Source organism: Molossus molossus, unplaced genomic scaffold, assembly GCF_014108415.1.
Source record: "Molossus molossus isolate mMolMol1 unplaced genomic scaffold, mMolMol1.p scaffold_m16_p_4, whole genome shotgun sequence".
Lineage (NCBI taxonomy): Eukaryota > Metazoa > Chordata > Mammalia > Chiroptera > Molossidae > Molossus > Molossus molossus.
The window spans coordinates 68,484,861-68,508,295 of NW_023425377.1; the positions used below are offsets into that span (position 1 = coordinate 68,484,861).

The 23,435-nt window shown below is 49.1% G+C and overlaps 2 protein-coding genes across 2 annotated transcripts; both read right to left on the bottom strand.

Moving 5' to 3' along the window:
* Positions 1-1,227: 1,227 nt before the first annotated feature.
* On the bottom strand, positions 1,228-16,561 carry TPM4 (tropomyosin 4). The gene is made up of 8 exons (XM_036240893.1): positions 16,394-16,561; positions 12,302-12,435; positions 9,481-9,598; positions 8,865-8,935; positions 7,614-7,689; positions 5,768-5,830; positions 5,616-5,685; positions 1,228-1,488 (listed from the first exon to the last, which is right to left on the bottom strand). The coding sequence occupies exons 1-8, from the start codon at positions 16,523-16,525 to the stop codon at positions 1,406-1,408; spliced, it is 747 nt and encodes a 248-aa protein (XP_036096786.1). The 5' UTR covers positions 16,526-16,561; the 3' UTR covers positions 1,228-1,405.
* Positions 16,562-16,792: 231 nt separating this feature from the next.
* LOC118643826 (tropomyosin alpha-1 chain-like) lies at positions 16,793-22,916 on the bottom strand. Its single transcript, XM_036282196.1, has 2 exons — positions 22,758-22,916; positions 16,793-17,035 (listed from the first exon to the last, which is right to left on the bottom strand). The coding sequence occupies exons 1-2, from the start codon at positions 22,869-22,871 to the stop codon at positions 16,793-16,795; spliced, it is 357 nt and encodes a 118-aa protein (XP_036138089.1). The 5' UTR covers positions 22,872-22,916.
* Between the last annotated feature and the right edge of the window lie 519 nt (positions 22,917-23,435).

The following is a 23,435-nucleotide window of genomic DNA, read 5'->3' on the forward strand; positions in this document are numbered from 1 at the left end:
GGAGCTTTTGAGTTACTGAGGCAAAGTGTTCTCACTGTACTAAAGAAATCATAATCCTTAAATCACGAAGTCATGGTATAAAGCTAATAAATAAAATTTGCAAAGTTCATGGCACAGTTATCTCTCCATCCTGTTAATATTCATTAAACCAAAATGCCTTATATGTCCCCACACATTCTAATATTCACACAAATTATAGTTTATGTAAAAATTTATTTGACCAAAATGTAGAAAAAGTGATACTATTACATATGATACAGTTGCAAGAATCTAAATGAAAAGTGTAGGTTTTATTAAATTGCACAATTTGCTAGTGTATCTCCTGGGTAGTGTGATGCGTAATAAATAGGAGTGAAGGGCAGACGAGTCAGATAAGCTAGAAGCAGGGTGAGTTTTAGTCAGAACTGTAAACTTGAGTTGCTCCCCTCACTACTGGGGAATATGGAATGTTTCAGCTGAGATGTTAACCAAGAAAGCAAAAATATAACAAAGCCAAAATGTGCAGCTTTCTCTATAAAATACTCCATATCCAGTTGAATCAGGAGTTTCCTGGCCTTTTATAAACTTGGCCCTGACAAAGGAATTACAGTCCTAAATAAGTATATCTTCAATTTACCATTCCCTAAAGTACACAGATGATATGAGGCCAGTTACTTTATCTCTACTGCCAGAGAGGACCTTTCTGCCCAATAATTAATAGAAAAACACTCTTGTTCAATTATTGAAGGCTTTTAGTCTTTTTGATATGACTTCCTGAACAGAACTGAATTCTACCATAGTCATTCCTGCTGAGTGAATGGCCTCATATCAGAGTAAATGTTATGACTATTTCCCAAGTATTCTCATGCTGACTGCTCAGAGGATATTTGCTCTGCATGGTAGAGTGTGGAAAAGAGCCAGAATGTTTAGGTTAATCTATCTGTGGTTTATGACTTACCACAATAGCCTCTTTCCCCCACCTTTTTTGCTCTGGATGGAAAATGCCCACCCATTTTCCTGGCCTCCTGAAGTGTGTCCAACGGTGGCCCTGAGGTTCTATTCTTTTAAATTGACCAGTGACTAGATATTACAGTCTGTACTTTTAAAGTGTGGGGTTGTGTAATCTCCCAGAAACCAAATGCCCTCAGTCTTAAGAGATTAATATTCAATAGGAAACACCCTGCCTAACTTAGAAATAAATGCAATTTAAGGATAAAAATAGAGCTAAAAAATCTGGTGCCATTTGGGAAAAAAAAAAAAAGAGAGAAGGAATTAGATTTAACTGATGCTCAAAGCTTCTCTGATACAAAATATTTGGTCACATTCATAATTTGCGCAGATGCCGTAACAAAAGAAACTTCTTACAAGAGAAGAGAAAGACATGGAGGTCTGGAGCTTCTGTTGGAACAAGACTCTTCTGTTTTGGCTATATACAGTTAAGTTCATTTAGTGTCTGATCCAGTGTCTGATGTAAGCCCACGTTCTCTTCTTTGGCCTGGGCAAGTTTTTCTGGTAAGGATTAAGAGTGGGAAAAAAAGAAATTAATACGCATCTTTGTTAAAGGGGGGGGGTTCCCCTAAAATCCATACTGCCAGAGCAGAAGTCATGGTAGAGAAAGTACTCTGAATTTTAATTATAATAGAACACCACAGAATAATAGAGATCAAGTACCAAATCTAGGAGTCAGATCATATTGCAGGATATACAGGGTGCTCAGTTAAATTTGAATTTCAGGTAAACAAATTTTTTAGTATAAGTATATCCCAAATGTTGCATGAGATATATATTTGCCAAAAAAGTGTTCATTGCCTAGCTGAAATTCAAATTTAACTGGGTGTCCGATATTTTAATCTGCTATACCTGACAATCCTAAAGTTAGAACACCTGGATTTAAATCTCAGTTGTGCCACTGATGTAAGTCATTTAACCATTCTAGGTCTCCGTTTCCCCATCTGTCAAATGGGGATAACAATACCACTGTGTGGTATGGGGATTATTATGAGAAATGTTTCAGAACTTATGAAGTGCTATACAAATATAAGATTTTAGTCTTCCCCCCAGAGCCAGTTAATTAGTCCTTGAGCATTTAGGAGAAAAATATAACCCTGTAACCCATCTTTCTTTTGGAGTTTCTGTGAATGACTATTGAAATTCCACACATAATTGTGGTATTGTGTCTATGTGTCCATAGCAATGTAGCCAAACCCAGGGAAATGCAACATGATTGAAATTTAAGCCAGACTACTGGTATGTTATTAAGTGATTGAGCTGATGAAACAATTTATTTTTAAAAAGTAAGATGCCATTTAGAGTTATGCATGGCAGAACAGGAGGGAGAACTGGTTTGCCATGAGTGATAGCTGATAAGGGACTAGGCTAAGACTCATTAAAATACTGAAGGGAAGCAAAATGTCTCATAAAATGTGACAGGATCATCTTGGAAATTTTCAGAAAGAAAAAAGTACACAAGATGGCAGCCTTTCAAATACAACTACGGAACTTTTCATTTGACGAGGCACCTAAAAAACCAAGCCACTCTGATGATCTCAGAGGATGCCATCAGAGAGAGAACAGTGACCCAGGCCTATCCAGTCTGAAAGGACACATGAAAACTGGATGCTGACTACTGTGTGAGCTAATTTCTCCATTACCTCATTTAATCCTCACACTAACTAAGATACCACCTTTATTTTGCAGAAAAGCTAAGTAGCTTGTTCAAAGTCACATAGCTAATGTGGTAGAGCTAGAATCCAGACCCAGATATCCCAACTACAAATCCTGACCTCACTTCATCTTGCCACTGGATTTCTGGAAACTACTTTCTTATTAGAACTGAGATAAAATAACTTCCCCTGAAAGTGTTCATTGCCCTTGAGAATCATGACAGGCCCATAGACTATCAACAGGTAGTAGATCTCCAAAGCCCCAACCCCTGTCAATAAAAGTTGCACTTATGTGCTTAATTGGGCAGAATGAATGGAGAGGCAGGGCTGTCTTGAAGGGTGGAGGCTACACATATGTCTGGAAAAATCCCAGGAACAAATACACAGAGAGAGCAAACAGAATACACCCACCTCCACAGTCTGTAACCTTTCCAAGGGTGGATGTATGGCAATGTGTGAGGGGTGTGGTTTATGCAGAAGTTCCTGCTGGATGGCAGTTAGAAACAGGAAGATGCTGGGGAGTGGAAGGGTGTAGGTCATTTAGGGGAGATGTATTTTGGAGCAGTGAATATAAAGAAAAATCGGTTCGGCCGGTGTGGCTCAGTGGTTGAGCGCTGACCCATGCACCAGGAGGTCGTCTGTTTGATTTCCGGTCAGGACACATCCCCAGACTGAGGGCCCGATCCCCAGTGAGGGGCATGCAGGAGGCGTCCAGTCGATGTTCTCTCTCATCCATGTTTCTCTCTCTCTCTCCCTCTCACTTCCTCTCTCTCTAAAATCAATAAAGGTAAAAAAAAAAAAAAGAAAGAAAAAAAAGAAAAATTAGACAGTTTCCCACCTGAATCAAACAGGATGAGGAATAACAAGCTACAGGGATCCTAAATTGAGGACTGGAGATTTTCTTGCCACTATTAGGTTTGAGGGACAGTCTGGAAGATGTGCCTTGGACATCAACATGTCAGTTACTGGGACAACCTGAGGGGGTGAGGGTAGATGGCAAGGGAGGGCTGAATAGACTTTGAAATTTGGACTCTCTTGGAAAATTTTATGAACTTGTGGTCACTATAAACATGACCTTTTAACCACAGGCTAACTTTAGGAGTTCTTCTTCAACCAAAGCAAAGTTCCTGTTCTAGTTAACTCAGTATGAGGGGAGGCAGATGTTAGCATCTCAGGCAACTTTGTCTGGGACTCAGGAAAGGATCCCCTCGCTTCCTTTCTTTGGCATTCCAGCAGCTTTCATTCTTTCCCCCTGCTAACGGGATGCTCTTTAATTCTTTGTAGGGTAGTTTTCTAAGGGCAAGGTACAGAAATGAGCTTCGTAGGTGAACTTCTTCCGAGGGCAGGGAGTCGGATAGACATCCCCTGAACAATGAAAACATAGGGAACCCCAGGCACCATTCTCGGGGTATAACAGAGAAACAAAAGCAAGAAGGAGTAAAGAGACCAAAATGCCGTTGCCACTGTTTGAGTTGTAGAGCAAACCTCATTCAAGGTTAGCCTCATTTTAGACCCAGGCCTGCTGGTTTCTGCAAGTTCCGCTGACTCTATGAAGCTGCTTAAAAGGGTGGATGAAGATCCACTCAAAACAATGTCTGTTTAAGGAAAAACAGCTACTAGCATGCAGAACCAATGAACTAACCCCGAGTCTGAGAGCTTGTGCCAAATTGGGTTTTGTTTTCATGTCATCGAGAAAAAAAAATCACATGGGCATAATTTTCTTTCTAAAATGAGCCCACTTGAACCACCCACTTTCTGTTGCAGCCACGGTCAAGGGCATCACAGCCATTATGGCTCAAAGTGGCAAGTGGAGAAAATGAAAATAAGAGGGTGTGAAGACGAAGACCGTCTGTCTTTATTTCGGTCACATAGTCACCGACACAGCAGAAGGTGGCTCGAAGAATCAAACCAGGAGGCAGAAAATGAGAGCGTAGGCACCAGAGTGAGAAGGCAGACTTCAGTATCACTAGCACAGAGGGCAGCACCCTGCTGCCTCTCAGAGAGAGGTCATGTCATTTAGAGCATGGTCCAGCTCCTCGCTGATAGCCTTGTACTTGAGCTTCTGGGCGTATAGTTCGTCTAGAAGGTGGATGTCCCCAGGGAGAGAGTTCAGAAGAAGAGGTACAGAGGACAGAACACGAGGGTCGGAATGGTGTGCCACAGATGAACAATGAAAGGAAGAAAAAAAAAAGTGAGAAAACAAAGCATGAACTAGGAGGAAGTTGTGCCCTATGGAAAACAAACAAGAAAACAAAAGATCGACAGAGTGATTTCCAAGTAGTTTGAGGATCTGCAGGGGATGAGTCATAATGAAACTTTAGAAGAGTGGTGACCAGAAATACACGGGTCACCAGTCTCGTGCCCCAGGTTGTTTCTGACTTTCAATGATGTCACCTGGTTCAGAGGACACATGGTCTGTGGAATGAGTTTTGCAACTTAGGAGATTCTGCCTGAAATTCCCAAATTATTTCATAAAGAACACAGGACAGAATTTTTTTTTAAAAGTAGGAACTCTACAAGAAATTCTGGGATCTGTGGGCACCAGGCTTGCAGACTGGAGTCTTTATTTAGTCTCTACTTTCTCTAGATTTCCATTTTCTCATGTAGTGATAAGCTCTGAGCACTCTGGGAGAGAACTTCTGTAAAAATGCAAGGCATCTCTCAGAAATGAGGAAATGGAAGAAAATTCTAAAGACATTAAAAAAAATCAGCTATATTTGGGTCTTTGTACTCACATATGGAGCTAATTAACCAGAGATATTTTATTTCTCAAAAAGTGACTTTCATTTGCAAATTTCATTTGCACTATCTGCTTCCAGTGCTCCAGACTTCCAGATATGACATCACTCTGCAATTTACTATCTTAAATTCAACACAGCCCAACTCAGACCCTGCACAGACTTCCCCCAACTCTCTTTGGATGTGTCAGGTAGGGAGAGACAGAGCAAACATCATTAGATGGTAATTTCATACCTTCCAGGTCATCGATTGTCTTTTCCAGTTTTGCAACTGTTCTCTCTGCAAATTCAGCACGGGTCTCAGCCTAAAGAAAAAGACAGGAGTCACTCTGATTGCTTCAAGACCAGCGCCAGGAGAAACTTGGCCAGCTGGGCATGATCACTCACCTCTTTCAGTTTGTCAGACAGAAGTTTAATTTCTTCTTCATACTTATCCTCCTTTTCAGAATACTGTGGGAGAAACCAAAATCCTGCTTTTAAAAAAAGGAATCTGTGGGAGACCCCTCTGGATGGTACTGAGCTGATAACCTGAGATAAAAGTGTGATGAATATAGAGCCAATGATTGAGTGGCTATTCAAGGCCCTGTATTTCCAACCCCATTTTCCACCAACTCCCCCAGGGTGCCGTCTACTTTCTCAACAGATTTTGTGTACTCTCTGGTCTCCCAGCCCTGTCTATGACAGGGTCCCCTGGGATAGAATGTTCCTTTCCTCATTAACACCACGCGTCGTTTTTTTTTTGTTTTTTTTTGGTTAATCCTCACTCGAGGATATTTTTCATTGATTTTTGATAGACTGGAAGAGAGGGGATGGGGGGAGAGAGCGAGAGACACATTGATTGGCTGCCTCCTACACGACCCCGACCAGGGCTGGGGATCGAACCTGCAACCCAGGTACATGTCCTTGACCGGGAATCAAACTGGAGACCCTTTGGTCCATGGGCTGACACTCTAACCACTGAGCCAAAACAGCCAGGGCAGAAATCATGTGTCTTTCAAGGTTCAACTCAGATTAATATTAACTGCTTGCTATGTTGCTAGATAGCCTCAATCCCATCAAGTGACCAAGCCATGACTGGAACTTTACTCTGGAATTTGAGCTCCTGGCCACCATCATGCTCTGTAGCTTTTAAGATCATCTCCTCATGACACCTTTCCCCATTTCCCCGGGTCCCTCTGTTGACGTCCCAAAGCACCTTGTTATCTTGTCAATCTCTTCCACTAGACGCAGCCCTCACAGAAGCAGAGGCCATAGTGTCACTGTAACATCTATCCCAGTGGCCTTGGGCAATTGTCATGCACACCTGAACTGTATTCATTCCCCAAATATCCTCATATCAAATATATGCCAAGCACAAGGCTTGGATTAACGATATAGCTCTAAACAAGTCAGATATGGACCCCATCCTTAAAGTTTACAGTCCAGTAAGGAAGGCATGCAATTAATTGAGTAATTATGATAAATGAAATTAACCATCATGATAGGAAAACATGTAGGTGGGGCCAAGAAGCCAAAAAGAGCCTAACCTAAATGAGCAGTCGGGGCAGGCTTCTCAGAAGTACTGCTTAAGCAGAGGCCGAAAGGATGAATAGGAGGTTATCAAGCAAAGAGAAAAAGGTCGCTCCTGGCTGAATGGAAAGCAGGTTCAAAGAACTGGAGGTGATGCGAGAACATGGAATGTTTGTGACACTGAAGTGCAACGCTGATGGAGGATAGTAGGAGGAGAAAGGGTGGGGAAGCGATGAGGACAGGGAATTCAGCAGCGTGAGCCAAGGAAGACTACACATTGTTCCTAGTGTGATTCTATCCTGTAGTGACCACTCTGGGTACTGTTTCAACCTAAAAAGCCCAATTTCATCTCTGATATCTGCTGCTCAATCTTCAAGAAGGTTTTCTGTAAGAACCAAGGGATTAAAGTGAGAGTGGGTCTCTGTATTTACAGGGTTATGCTCAGATCTCCCTGTAAGGAGCCTGACTAGGCATCAATCTCACATTCTATCTCAACCCTCATAAGAAGTGGAGATAGAAGATGGTGCTAACACCCCATGGAAGAGGGAAATCCAGCCACCAGACACCTCCTTCTGTGGGGAAAAAACCCAGCTGCTGGGCACTAAAGCTGCTGTTAGCAAACACAGGTCCAATCCCTGACACCCTGTCATGTGTCTGTGTACCTTGGGGGAAGAAAAAGAAGAAAGTCCAGCCAGTCACCCTCCAACTAAAGCCAACCACCAACCTTTTCAGAGGCAGCCTCCAGCGACTTCAGGTTGTTAGTGACATTCTTGAGTTCTTCTTCCAGGTCACCACATTTTCTACACAAAGACAAAGGATTTTTGTGTTTCATTCCCCCTTACAGCAGGCAATTCCCTTTAAAGCAGTTTTCTGAAGGAGGAATCCACACTGCCTGGAGCCCCCACAGGGAATGTGGGGAAAAGGTTAATGGCCCTTTCTGAGCTGGAGCCACTGTGTATTTATCAAAACCCTATCGTGCCAGGTGAAGGCGCGGCAGGCAGGCTGAGGAGTGTTTGGAAGGTTTGTACAGTGCTCCTGGGCTCCTGCCAAGGCTGAGTCAACAGGGACTTGTGGAATCTATGATTGATGAGGCTGGCTCTGGAAGGTGTAAGAATGAGATGGAGAGCAGGAGGCTGGGAAACAGCAAACAGGATTTACACTGGACACTCAAGAAGCAAGCCCAGAATGGATTTGCAAAACCAGACCCCTCAGTGCTGCGGGATGCTCTGTGGAGCCGGAGGGCCCAGGGGAAGGGATTTCTGTTTATTGGAGATTTCAGGATTCTGGTCAAGTTTCTCTCCCCCCTCCCCCCCCCCCCGCCTCAGAATGTGTCTTGGCCAAATAATGACTTCAGAAGCAAAGCATTTAAACACTGGGATGGGGGTGGGGGGAACGCTGCCTTCTATAGGTCAGCTTTCTGTTAAGAAAGCACGCCTAGCCCTGGCCGGTTTGGCTCAGTGGTTAGAGCGTCAGCCTGCGGTCCAGAGAGGCCCGGGTTCGGTTCCTGCTAAGGGCATGTACTTCGGTTGCAGTTGGTCCCCAGCCCTGGTTGGGTCGCGTGGGTGACAGCGCGATGTGTCCCTTTCACGTCGATGTTTCTCTCTCTCTTTCTTCCTCTCTCTCCCTTCTGTTCTATCTGAATAAAAAAGTGGAAAAGTGTCCTCAGGTGAGGATTAAAAAAAAAAAAAAATTTAAAAAAAGAAAGCACACCTACTGAGATACCCTCTCTAGGAGAATGAGACTTCTGGGCTATCTGCTACCAGCTGTCTCACTCCTACTTCCTAATACCTTTGTGGGAAGAGTCACAACGTGGGCAGCAAGTACAAACAGTTGCCACCTCTCTTTATCAGCAACAGAAGCCAAGAGTCCCAGAGGCCCAACCACTTGACCAGAGGCCCTGGTTGGTGTCAACCAACTCCCTCCAGCTCCAACCCAAAAGCTCAGCTGGGCTTCACTCTGCTGCTCTGCCACTTACAGTTCAGACACATCGGCACGCTCCTCTGCCCTCTCCAGCTCACCCTCCAGGATGACCAACTTACGAGCTACCTGCAGAGACAGAAAGGATTGTCGGAGACTGACCCCCAACAGCCACATCTAGTATGATGCCCTCCCAGTGCAGACAGCGAGGGCACACCCAGACTATCTGCCAAGATGAGGCTTTGTTCTGCCTCTTTAACTCCTGCAGAACATCAAAAGTCCCTCCCTTGACTCCCAAGAGTGAGACCGACAGGAGGGGAAGGAAGAGCTGAGACCATGGAGGCAGGCTTTTACTGTATAAAAACCCATGACTGTGGACCACAATTCCCAATTTTAGCCAAACTGTGCTAAAATATGCAGCTGCAGGACAAAGAGTGAACTGGTCAGCTGGTTTCCCCAACAAGTCAGACCAAGCACCACACAATTCCCCAGGACCTTTCGGCATTGTGGAAGATAGTTTCCAGCCAAGTGGTGTTTCTGGAAAAACAGATGTGGATACAGATGGACAGCTGACCTAACCGAGAGCTTCCTTTGGGTGGCCCCAGGGTCTCCCTATCACACATGCATTTCTTCCCCACTTCCTGCTGCTGCCGCCATCTGCCAGCCCCACTCACCTCCTCGTATTTGCGGTCAGCTTCCTCTGCAATGTGCTTGGCCTCTTTGAGCTGCAGCTCCTGGATCTCCATCTTCTCCTCATCTTTCATGGCCCGGTTTTCTATCACCTTCATTCCTCTGCAAGAAGCAATCTCGTCATTACCACCATACACACAGTACCGCCTCATCACACACCTCCACGCACCTACTCATCTAAGCACTTCTCAGACATCTGCTAAAAACCAGACTCCAAAGAGAAAATTGTAGAGCTGCTCACATGCACCTTTCACCTTTACGGAATGCTGGGCACTGCTCTAAGTGCCTTAAACTTCAAAACTGCCCCATGATGTAGCAGGTACATTGTCCCCATTTCACAGAAGAAACCAAGGCACAGAGAGGCAAAGTAATTTGCTCAAGGTTATATAGCTACCAAGTGCAGAGCTCGGACTCAAACCTAGTGGTCTGGCTCGGAGTCTGTGTTTCCATTCTATTTTCTTTTCAAGTTTTTATTTGATTTTTAGAGAAAAAAGGGAGAGGGAGAGATAGATGGAAACATCAATGAAAGAGAAACACTGATGGGCCACCTCCCACACTCCCCCTACTGGGACTCGAGCCTACAACCCAGGCATGTGCACCCACTGGGAATCGAACTAGGGCCCTCTCAGTGCATGGGTTGATGTTCAACCACTGAGCCACACTGGCTGGGCTGTGTCCCCATCCTAAATCACCTCTAACTGGCAACAGGGTGCACCTGTACTCCAACTGTTACTATAATGTGATTAGAGGTCTGGGCCAGCTTGGCTACAGGAAAGATGGATTCTGCTGCAGTAGGGGTGGGGTGGGGGTGTGGATATCACAGAAGGCTTTCCAGAAGAGAGTCCACAAGTGAATGAGGAGGGGAAAGGTATTCTTCAGTGAGCAAGCTGCACATGAAAGCTCCAGAGAAACGTCAAAACACAGCAGAAGGCCAGGGTGGTGGGACCATAGGCTGGGCACTTGAAGGTTTCAAAACCATGAGTGAGTGGAAACCAGAATGATGAATGGATTGCAGTGGTAAGCCAAGGTAAGACCCGGGTACCAACAAGATGTGGGGCGAGGAGAGCCTGCAGTGGATACCTCCTAAAGACAGCTGGAAGTCTCCCATAATTCACTTGGCTGACCGTGAAATAAGCTGACACTGGCCCACACTGCTTGGAGTGATCCAGGTAAGATCAGCACCTCCAAAGAGGCTGACCTAGGGTAACGTAGCAATGTGTATAGTGCCCACCCAGAGCAGAGGAGCACATACTTCTGCTGTCTCATAAATACTTCCACTTGGGCTGACACTACCATTCACAGCTGTCACAACACCCTGCACACCTGTAGAGGCCTCAAGATTAGCATGTGAGCAAGCTTGGAAAGCCCTCTGCAGTCCTGAAGAGATCAAAGTGACCTGCCCTAGGCCACGTAGCAAGTAGCATCAGGACCTGAACCTAGATTCTCCAGCTCCTAAATATAAAACGCCCTTTACCAAAAAACATCAGTTTCCAACACCAGTGTCACCAAAGGCTTCTGGTGACATGACAGAAGTGAGGAGCAATCCCAGGCTTTCTGGGTTTGCCCTGCGGACATCTCGAAAATGAGACATCCAGCCAGGCTGGCTTGATGGTGCACACGGAAGCAGCTAACCCAAGCCCCAGACCCAGCCATGAGCACCTTGAGACAGGATCCTTCACACCTCCATGGCTGCCTCCTCATCAACTCTAAGTGACTGAAGCAGAATCTGCCCTGGGGTCTCTACCCTCAGCATGGGTATTCCTCTGCATGGGGAGAAATGTCCTGCTTGGGCAACTCCCAGAGTTGATCTTCAAGATTCCCCAGTTGGTCCTTAATCTCTGGTTTATGGTCACAGCAGCTCAATCAGGAACAACTCCTTTGGAGTCATTCTGGTAGGATCGTGTGGTAGACTGCAATGACCACTGGCCTCACCCACACCGTTGCCACCCAAGGAACACATTTACACCACACAGAGATGGCTGCTTCTGTGAATCACAATCCGAGGTAATTGTGCCAGAAAACTGTCATGCTCCAGAAGATGGAGCACCCTGCTGGAGGCCAAATGCAGTGCTCATGCCACAGAAGCAGTCAGTTGCAAGTTTGTGCATGTCCCTGACATGTTGTGTAGCCGTCCAGTAGCCCAAAGCCTGCCCAACAGCATTGTTAACAATCATCTACGCATGGCCTGTTCCAAGTTTTTACCTGCCCCCTTCTCACATCACCTTGGAAATTGATGTCTTGAGAACTTGGATGAGATACACAGTGGTTTTCAGATTCTGCAAACTGATCACCATTGCAGTAATACTTGCAGTTTTATCTGCCCTTTTTTTTTTTTTTTTTTAATCCTCATTCGAGGACACTTTTCCATTTCTTGTACAGACAGAGTGGGAGGGAGAGAGAGGAAGAGAGAGAGAGGGAAACATCGATGTGAAAGGGACACATCGAGTGGCTGCCACCCGCACGACCAACCAGGGCCGGGAACAACTGCAACCGAGGTACATGCCCTTAGCGGGAACCGAACCCGGGTCTCTCCGGACCGCAAGCGGACGGTCCAACCGCTGAGCCAAACCGGCCAGGGCTTATCTGCCTTTTTATTTCCCCTTTCCTCTGCCTGATGGGAGTTTTTCCGTCATCACAATGACAAACACCTCTATACACAGTGTGAAGGTTTTCAAGACACTGTCACACACTGTATGTGTGCATGTTCATGTCATGTGATTGTTCTTACTCTCACCCCAGTTCTATGAGGTCAGCCACCCATTCAGATCTGTTTCCCAGAAGCCACCAGGTTCAAAGCATCCTTACCTCTCGCTCTCATCGGCAGCCTTTTCTGCTTCCTCTAGCTTCTGCAGGGCCGTGGCCAGTCGTTCTTGAGCCCTATCCAACTCCTCCTCAACGAGCTGGATGCGTCGATTGAGAGCTGCCACATCCCCTTCAGCCTGGGGAGGTCAGAGGTGCAGCCAGGTGAGGAGGTAACAGGCCAGCAGCGGGGAAGCCCCCTCACAGTGGCCTTTCCTCAGCTAACCCGATCCCCCACCAGAGCCCACCCAGGAATCCAGGCAGTAAGGAATTCACACTCTTTTCCGGAGAATGTACTTTCTGTATGATCTCCCCTGAAAACATGAGGGAACACATGCCCCTCAACGATGAGGTGTGTCCCAGTATAGGGTGGGTAGTCAAGTCAATATGGAAGAAACCAAGTATACTGTATATTGTGAGAGGACAGTGCTGGCCCCTCTGTGCATGGGATTCTTAGGGAACAAGGCCACCAGGGACCTGGCTCATCCCGTCACATAATCAGGTCTGCTCCCAGTCACCTCAACGGCAAGATATATGCAAGAATATGGAGCTCTCAGTTAAATCCTGGCCATACACTCCGGGGAAGAAGGCAGCCCAGATGGAACACCATCCTCAACTAAGTCTGGCCAAGAAATTACAGGACAAAATTTGAAGGAAAGAAATCTTGATTACAGGTATGGAAAAGATGTCTGAATAGTGTTACTGACTTTTCAAGGTGTTTTCCCCTACAAGGTAATGTGGTAGGGTGTGCATAAAAGCAAGAACTCCAGGACCAAAAAGTGTTGGCTCCCTTTGCCAGTTTGTAGCCACCTGGCTTGGGCTGGTTGCTTCACAGCTCTGAGCCTTCCTATCGTATCCCTCCTGCCTTGTTACTTCACACTGCTCTGGGGACTGTCACTGAAGGGTGAGGTGTTGTACTGGCTTGTGGTTAAGTTCCCCTGAAGGGCAGCTCTTATGGCCATGATTTCACCTCATTTAATCCTCCCATATCTCACCCATTTTACAGACAGGAAAACAGAGAGGCCCAGTGAAGTGAAGTAGTTCTGGTCAGTGCAACAGAACTGGTAAGGAATGGCCTTTTGTGCTCTAGTCCAGGGCTCTTTCCTTGCTGAACCTGCACCCTGAACCTCGAAGTCCTGGGCATCTAGGCCAGCCATACTCAGGAAGGGATATTGAGAGTAGGAGAAAACGGGGCTCAACCAAAAGAATACATGAAGGTCCAGGTAAAGCCACACTGGCATCTTCATATCAAGAAAAGTAAATCTGAGTTGAGGTAGGATGTAAAAATGAGTGAGAAACCACTCCCTTCCTTGCTCCTTTCGAACAGCAAAACTATGGAGTAATGGAATTAGGCCAGAGCTGCTGCAAAACACAAAGAATCAGGCAACTTTTCTCAGCGCCCAAGTTCTAGCAGCAGATGGAGGGGAAGCTCCCACAGGTGTTTCTGATGGCAGCTTCCTCTGCGAATCCATTAAAAACCACTGATGAACTCTTTTAAGAAATGTCACCCACTCCTTCCAATGAGTGCCTTTTATTCTTCTTAAATTACATGAATCTTAACTCCTTTAGCAACTGAGCACAAATTGAATCCCATCCCCCACTGTTTTTTTTTCCTCTTTTCTTTATTGATTTTAGAGAGAGAGGGAGAGATAGAAACATCTATGAGAGAGCCCCCCACTGGGGATTGAGCCCACCACCTGGGCATGTGCTGTGACCTGGAATCGAACTGGTGGGGACCTCTCTTGGTGCATGGGTGGATGCTCAACCACTGAGCTCTACCGGCCAGGCTCCCCCACTGTTTTTTAAGTACATTCACAAAATTGTGCCATTAACATCACTATCTAATTCCAGAACACTTTCGTTACCCCAACAAGAAATCCTATACCTGTTAGCAGTTAAGGAATTGATTTTTAAAATCATACAGGGGAGCTTGATTTAGGAGTTGTCTCTAAGAAAAAAGTGAGTGGCTCCTTATATTGGGGATTCTGAATCCTGACAACCAGGCTTTGGGCACATTTTCAACTATCTAGAATCTAAAGATTTCTGAGATGCATTCATCTGTATGGATGCATACATATATATGTATTTTTGAAAAACTGCTAGTCACTGCTAGTCATCTGGGGCTCCACCCCTTCCTGCAATCAAAGCTTCTACACTCTACAAAGGATTTCCCTTATAAGGTAAAAGAGGCTTGCTAGATACATGTGGCCAAGGAACAGGAAGATGTCGGTTAATCACACAATAATCTAAATGAAACCAGCTGTTGGAGTCAGCCCCAGAAGTCTGCCACACGCCGGCTCTTGGCTTTCTCTACAGGCAACTAAGAAAGAGTTTTTTCCCCCCCGCTCTGGGGCCCCATTCCTTTGCCCAGGAAACTTCTTCAGGCTTTCCCCCTCCTGACCAAGTGTGCTTTGAAAAGTGAACTTTATAAGATGTCTGCAACTTTCCAAAAACATCTCTCCTCCCAAATGGACGTCCCACTCCTGTCTTGGCTCTCGGCTGAGGGCCATTTTTAAGCAGAAGTAATTGTCCTCCAGTGAAAGGATTTGGGATGAGATCAGAGGGAGGATTACGCTGGTTCCGTGTGCGAAAGAAGCCAAACCAGCTACTGTTGTAGGCTTACAGGATTAAAGGCTGCAACTCGGGCCAACCCTAAAGCAGTCTGGGGCTCGATACTTATGGCAATTCAACCTTCCCGGGCATCTTCTCCACTTCTGGAGTCCCCACCCTGAGTCACAACATTCCAGCTTTCAGGGTCCCTTGGCTTCCACCCTCTCCCCCAACTTTTTTGCCTTTGAGTCTTTCCACAACCAGGTGTCCTGTCCCAGAAAATTCTGGGACAGAATTTCCTGCTCAATCTCCATTTTGAAGCTCCACTGGATGGCCTCTTCCCTGTCATGCTCCCATAACTGAACCTCTGTCCCCCTTACCCCTATTAGACTGTGAGCTCTTCTGGGGATAGAGGGAGAGGAGGAAAAAACACAGGAATGGAGCACCTACCATGTGCCAGATGCACGCTGGGAAGTTTTACTCCTGGGACCATCCCAACTACCCTAGGAAGTTGTCATTATTATCACCCCTATTTTATAGGCGGGGGTGGGGGAGACGACGACTCTCTCCTAGGGGTTAAGTACCTACTGGTAGGAGATGGAATTAGAATCCAGATCTCTCACCAGCCCCAGGGGTTGCCACAGTCTGTCCCATCCCGAGGGACAGTCAGAGGATGGAGAGGGCAAAAACCCCCTCTCCTTATTCAGCCCCCTTATCTGCCTTAGGCCCCGCGACACGCAGCAGAGGTAACAGACCGATCGCCCCTTGCTAACATTCCGAGGGCCCTCTGGAGGAAGGCAAGGTCCCCTCCGCAGCCCTGGTTCCAGCAGGAACCAGCTGGGGAGCGAAAAGCCGACTGCTCAGGGCTGAACTTCCGCCCATTGCCAGAAGCAGACACGTCGCCACCGCGCCTCTGGGAACAGCTGGGAAGTTCGGCGGGAGCCGGGAAGCCTCAGAAGAGGCGAGAGTGCGACGCAACCTTCCCCGACCCCAGTCCAACCCCAGACAATAGAAGCTCTTTCCACTCTCACTTCCCGCTCCTAGGTGGAGCCGCGGGTCCCCCCGCCCCCTCCGGATCCCGGCGCCGGCCGGAGCCGGATGGCTGCTTGGTGCCCCTAACCCACTCCGGGGTCGCACAAGCCCTCGGCCACATCCCCCCACCCCCACCCCCATTTCCCGCTAGGACGGCCCCTCCCAACCCAACCCGGCTGCGGCGCTCCCTCTTCAGTCCCAGGCCCGGGAAGGAGGAGGGCGGGGAGGCAGGGGTCTCACCAACCCCAGGCAGGGGGTGGGGTGGGAGTGGTGGGCGTTTGTGGGTCCGCGATCGGGAGCAGCGGAGGCTGGGGGCGCGAGGGCTGGTTGAGGAGGGTTGGGGGGTGGACAGCGGCTGCGGTGGCGGGCAGGCGGGAGCGCGGGAAGCGAGAGGCGCCGGGAGAAGGGAAGAAAGGAGGGCGCGCGGGATTAGCAGGGGAGCTCGGGACCCGGGGGTACGCCGGGCCAGGGATGGGGGACGCGGGGCCGGGGCGGGGATCTGGGAGCGGCTCTCACTTTCTCGCGCCGCTCGCGCTCGCCGTCCAGCTCCCGCTGCAGGCCCTGCGCGCGGTCCTCCGCCTCGTCCGCCTGCTGCTGCAGCGCCTGGATCTTGCGTTTCACCGCCTCCAGGGAGTTGAGGCCGGCCATGGCAAGGAGGCGCGGGGGCGCACGCAGCGGGCGCTCGGCTTGGCGACACTTGGCTTCGGCGAAAGCTGCAGCAGCCGCGCCCCAGCCCCCGAGCCTTTGCCTGCGCTGGTGACGCCCCCGCCCCTCCCCGCCCCTCCCCGCCCCTGGCCCGGCCGCCGTCGGGGCGATGAGGTCACCCGGCCCGGCCGCCGACGTCAGCACCGCTGGGGGAGGGCCTGACGTCGGCACCGCTGGCCGCAGCTGCTGGAAAATGCCCTTTTTCGGGACTTATTTGGAGAAAGCGCAGGGAGGCACCGCCTCCACCTCCTTCTCCTCCTCTTCCTCCCTCTCTGCCCCAGGCTCCTGCCCGGCCCCGCCGCGGCCGCCGCATTCCTGCGCACGTACGTCCGAGGCCTTTTTCTCCGTCAGCTCCAGCTTCTCTTGTGCGTCCTTCAGGTTCTCTGAATACTTGTCCAGCTCGTCCTCCGTCCCCTTCAATTTCTTCTGGAGATGCGTCAGCTCCTCCTCCACCTGGGGACAGAGTGAGGAACGGGTCAAGCTGGGGACCACGTCCCCGTGGCGCTAGGACTTCCCTCACATTCACAGGAATCCTCTCTGTCTCTGGGCCTGTTTCCTCATCTGTAAAACGGGATAACTATACCATGCAACACTCAGTAAATGCTCCCTGTAAATATGATTTTCACATCCTTTTCTTGTCCTGGGACCAGCTGTACTTATCTTTATGAGGGTCCCGCAATGGGGAATCAAGTACAGCTTTGGAGAAACTTGAGTCCTGACATGTTTCCCAGAAACATTCAGTTTTGCATCCCAATTTCAGGGGTGCAGCCTCCCCCTAATCTAGGTTAAACTGACAGGGGAAGTCTCATACTCTAGGCCTGGATACTCCCTACCTCCAGCTGATCCACCTTTAGTTCTGTAACACCACTCCAAGCCAGAGAACCTTTATGTTTATCTTTCCCCTGCTTAGAACCTGTCATGGCTCCCCATTGCCCAAGAGTGGTTTGCACACTGTCTCACAAAAATACCCTGAAAGATTGCAGGGCTCAGATGCCCCCCACACCTGGACTTTGGGGGCTTGGCTAGCAAAGAGCTACCCTTCAAAGACCACTGTCTTCTGAGGCTCAGGTTAAATCTTATAAATTCTTGCACATTTGGCTTGTGTTCATTTTAATAAAAATGTTCCTTCCATTTCCCAAATTTTGAGTCATCTTTGTTTATCATGAGATTTCTGGCCTCATCCCTGCATCCCCAGTTTGAGAAGCCTAGGTTTAGGGGTTACAAACCGCACACTCCTTCACCTCTCCATCTCTGTTGCCTCCCAGCACATCAGTCAAGCCTCAGCTCAGGAAAACTTCTCAGGAAAACCCCCAGGTTGTTACCTCCTCCTGCCTCTAATTCTGGGCTGGGGTGGTTAGTCCAACTCATGCTTTTTTTTAAAGTTTTATTTTATTTATTTTTTTGGTATGTGCCCCTAGCAGGAACCAAACCCGGGACTCTCTGGTCCACAGGCCGACGCTCCAACCGCTGAGTCAAACCAGCCAGGGCAACTCATGCCTTGATCAGACTTATGTCTTCGGTAGTTTGACTCCTGATCTTGTCCATGCTTCCAGCAGCTCTCGGGCCCCCACTTTATCCTCCTGCTTCCTCTTCACAGCAGGAAGCCCAAAGTAGTGGAGTAACTTTTTCCAGGCCACACAGCACAGGAATTGAACCCACTTCTATTAACAGGTCCTCATGCCAGGCCTGCTTTCCTGCATTCCTCTCTTCCTTCCTTCTCTTTCTTCCTTAAGAGAGTATGTTAAAAGCTGCTGTTCCTGCAGCGTTTAGATCAAGCTGGAAATCTGATCTGGGTTACATATGCATCCTTCAGATGTGCAAAGTGTGTGTGTGTGTGCGCGCGCGCGCACACACACACACACACACACACACACAAATCCTTAACAAGGCAAATTCTTAAAAAGGCCCCTGTCCTAAGGTTATATCACCTAGCCTCCCATCCTGGGGCCTCTGAATATCTCACACTGAGCTGGGAAATGGTGAAGGGGTTAGAAGCAGGAGTGGGGAACATCTAGCTCGTGAGCTACATAAAGTCCACAAAATCAACACCAGCTAACATCACATGCCTCACCAAATTAGCCTGACCAAATATAGCAGGCTAATTAAAAAAAATTTTTTTTTCTTTATTGATTTTAGAGAAAGAGGAAGGGAGAGGGAGAGACAGATAGAAACATCAAATGATGAGAGAGAACATCGATTGGCTGCCTCCTGCATGCCCCCCACTGGGGATCGGGCCCACAACCTGGGCATGTGCCCTGACTGGGAATTGAACCGGTGACCTCTTGGTGCATGGGCTGACGCCCAACCACTGAGCCACACTGACTGGGCAAGCAGGCTAATTTTTTTTTTTTAAATCCTCACCCGGGACATTTTTGCATCTATCTTCAGATAGAGTGGGAGGGGGAGAGAGAAAAACATTGATTCGAGAGAGACACATGGACTGGCTGCCACCCACATGACCCCAACAGGGTTCAGGGACAAACTGCAACTGAGGTGAGGTTAGTGGAAACCGAACCCAGGTCTCTCTAGTCTATGGGCTGACGCTCCAGCCGCTGAGCCAAACTGGCCAGGGCAATCAGGCTAATTTTTAAGTTTATAATTTTGTATGACCTGAGAATGATGTTATAAATATTCAAATGGCTCATGGTAGTAAAAAGGTTCCCCACCTCTGGACCATTAGAGGATTAGGGGGAGGGTAGCAGAAGCTCAGCCGTAAATCAGGGTCTGTGGGGCCTGACCTTAACCTCCAGGCAAGGAGTTCAGAAGCCTGACTCCAAACCCCAGCTGTATGACCCCTGTCCCCTTTCCTAACCTTGGTTTCCTCTTCGGCAAAATGGAAGCCTTGGCAGGGTAGTCTCTGAGTTCTCCATCCAGCTACAAAGATGATTGGGTTTTGGTGACCTTTTCCAGCAAAATTTGGATAATGGATGGGGATATGGATAGAGTGGGCAGGGGGCTAAGAAGCATTTAGAATATGCCAGGCCTGTTACTGAAGGCCCATATTATAGAAGGGTAAACTGAGACCCCCAAATGAAGAAGGGACTTGCCCAGGCCATACAGATAGGGGATTTGAACTCTTGTCAGAATGACTCCAAGCTGGTTCACTTGACCATTAGGCTATACTTTGCCCACTGACCAGCACACCCTCCTCCCACTGACCTTTCATACCCAGCACCAAAGCCCCCGCTCCTGGGCAGTTTGCTCGGCTATTCTGGGCAGAGCCCTTGTCATCCCCTTGGACCCTCCAGTGCCTGTCCCTCCCTGACCTAGCCCTAACCCTAGAGGCAAGGGGTGTCCCTCTACATTTGGCTCCATCTCCCCCAGCTTGTCCCCCATTTCTCCCTGGGAGACAGGCCTGGGGCTAAGGTCACTCTGCACCCCAGCATGAGGCTGGGCAATCACCACGGAACCCCAGAGGAAGTTCTCAGAATGAATCAATGACACAACCCCAAACCCTTTAATGGTTGGAGTTGGTATGAAAAATAAATAAGACCGACATGAATTGGTTCCTTTCCCTCTGAATTCCACACATAAAGCATGTGGTGGTGGGTGGCACCTTGCTGGGTGGGTGGAGCCTTGCCCTGGCTCTGGGAGGTCTCAGAAAAGTCACTTCCTTCTCTGGGCCTCAGTATTCCTGCCTGTAAAACAGCTGGAAGGGCCATGGACTATACGCCTTCGTCCCTATAAATGAGGACCACGGGCAGGGCTGAGGCAGGATATAAGGTCAAAGGCTAGTTGTGGCGGATGTCACTGCCCTGGGAGAGGAGCGGGCAGGAAGCAGGCAGGCTGGGCCTCTTGGTCCCATTCCCACACTTAATAGATGGGGGTGGGGGGGTTAGAGGGGCATGAAATGGGACTTTGCTGTAGGGTTTCTGAGGGTCAAGCTGATCCAAAGACCCATGCTCTCTGGCCTCCTCTGAAGCATAAGGCACTCTGGGTAAGTTGAGTTCCTTGTCACCTCCAGCTTCTGTTCCAGGTAGGATGGCCATTGGCCCCATAGGGCTCTGGCTTTTGCTTTTGACCTCGGGGGTCTTAGGTTTCATTCCCAGCCACTGGAAGCATCATTTGCCCCATTTCTCAGATGAGAACACTGAGGGCTCAGAGAGGGGCAGCAATGTGCCCTAAGTCACAAAACTAGATGATCCGGCCTGGATTTGAGCACAAGTCCACCCTAGTGGGAGGCTTTGTGGGTAAAATAAACAAACAAACAGAATGAAAGTCCAGCTGAAGGCCAGAAAACCTATCCCTGCCTCCTTGGCCACACAGCTGCCTGGAGGCTTTGAGAAGCCTTCCCTTTTGAACATGTGTCTGCCTTGGTAGAAGACACTATATCAGTCACTCACACCTTAGTGAAAATTAGAGTCTTCGAGTTGCTTTTCTCTGCTAATCTTCTCATGGTGAAGGCTGAATAATAGATGGAAGCAGGCAGCTCAGGGCCAGCAGTGTTTGTCAAGGAGGGCACAGGGAGGGAGGAGGAGCATTTGTGGCACGGAAGGCTGATGTGGAGCTGACCCATGCAGATGTGTCACAGCCCCAGGAAGTAGGGAGGGGCAGGAAACAACCCTGCATTTATTGAGCTCTTACTTTGTGCCAGGTGCGATGACAAGGGATCTCCCTGCATACCTCTAATCCTTTCATGGTTGCAAGGGAAGTACCTCTGTTACTTCCCTATTTCACACATGAGGCCACCAAGGCACAGAGAAGTAAAGGCATTTGCTCCGGGGTGCTGAGTGACCAGCTGTGAACAGGGCCGCTCTGAGCTCAGAGCCTGTGCTGGGTAGGGTTGGGCACTTGGTGTTACTGTCCTGGGAAGTTCTTGGGGCTTAGTTGAGACCCTGGTGCTCCTGAGGGCTTGGCAATTGACCCTGGGGATGTGGATGAGCTCTGTGTGAGGCAGGGCTCCCTTCCTACCTCCCATGGCTGCTCTGGCTACCTAGACCTCTACGACTGATTTCTGTTCCACCCCCAGCCATGGCCCTGGGACTGCCCAGCCCAGACCTTTGCCATTGCTCCTCCATTCGCTCCCTGATGTACCCTTATTCCAGGAGCCTCCTGGGACTCTTGTCCCCAAAGTTTGGGTCCAGGGCCTCTGCCTGCCACAGGCAGCCCTGCCAGGTTCACAGCAGGGACAGCAAGGGGCACCCCAGGTAAGCAAAGCCTCATGGCAAGTCTCAAATCTCTACTCCGCCTTCCCAGCCACAGATGGGGAAATTGACCTCCGGACACTTGGATTCCATGCCTGACCTTCTTAGTCATCCTTTGCCTCACCCAGCCGCCCCTGCCGCCAGTCACAGCCAGGCCCACCACACACCCACACGTGGCCACCCTCCCAGGGCAGCCATCAATGTGGACCCACAGGCTCACAGTCACACGGGCACAGGGTCACCCCCCAACACACACACACAGCTTTGCATTGCCACCCTCACTTCAACAGGCACACACACACACACACACTAACAGAAAGAGTAATCCCAGCAAGCACACACAGGCCAACCCCAACACAGTCACCTCGACACACACACTCACCGTGATACTCGCACATTCCATTAGTCATGCCACCTTTTGCAAAAACACACACACAGCCAGCCTCTCGCCCATGCACACAACCCCACACTGATGCCACCATTCACACATACAGACTTACAAACACAGCTGCATTCTTCACACCCACTTTCCAACAGCCACACGCTCATACCTCTCTACACACACTCGTGTTCACAACCACTCATTCCTCCACACTCTCTCCAGCCGAAACACAAACACACATGTACATGTGTACACACAGAAATGCTCACACACAAATACACTTACACACACACACACTTCCCCAGCCACTCCATCCAATACACATACACCCACACTGATACACTCACGCTGACACACCTACACACACTCTTATGTTTGCACACATGTATCCAGCACACACAAATGCCCCTTCTTATTCACTTGGCTCCCGCTGGCCTTGTTGGGTGGGTCCTGTCACCCCTCTCTTCCAGCCTAGGGACCCCTCCAGGGAAGACAATGATCCCCTCAGTCTTGGCTGGAGCATCACCCCCTGTCCCCTTCCTAACCTCCAGGTACCAAAGATTCTGAGAACGCCACCCTTGGCCCAGAGCTTCGCCAGCTCAGAGAGGGCACTGGGCAGCCTGGTGCGGCCCAGCGTCCGACCCCTCACCTGCTTGCACTTCTCCTCAGCAGCTTTCTTATCTGACTCAGCCTGCTCAGCTCGGTCGATGGCATTCTCCTTGTCCAGTTTTAGCATCTGCATCTTCTTCTTGATGGCCTCCATGGCTGGGTGGAGAGGGGCGTGAGTGGCAGGGTCTGTGGCGGGATCTGTGGCTGCGGCCGAGTGAACAGCAGGGTGGAGTGGAGGCCCTTATAGCCTCCCCAGGGTGTGCCGCCCTGCTTGGGTGAGTCTTGGAAGAGGCCCAAGCCCAGGCTGGCAGGGCTAGCCACCACTCGCTCGCTCAGGAGAACTTGGCCAGCTCACCAGCCACCCGCAGCCCGTACCTTATTTGGTCCTAGGATTTTCTCAAAGGAAAAAAAAAAAAGGCCTGACCTGTTTCCATTTTTAACCTGGTGACACAGGTCCCATATGAGCCTGGGGGCACAGTGTTGGCCCAGGAGGATCCCCTGTGGCCTGCTGGTTGGCCTCAATTTCCCCATCTGTGGTTGGGAGGGCTGAAGAGAACCTGTGGGTTGGTGTGGAGGGGACTAGGGAGGCGCCTGTCTTCCCTTCTCCTCCCCTCTAGGACTCTCCAGGCACTGGAGTCAGGCCCCTATCCCACATTCTGCTACCGCTCCTGGGGTCCTCCCCGGGCCACTCCCACCTCTTTCTGGAGGGTCTTTGTCT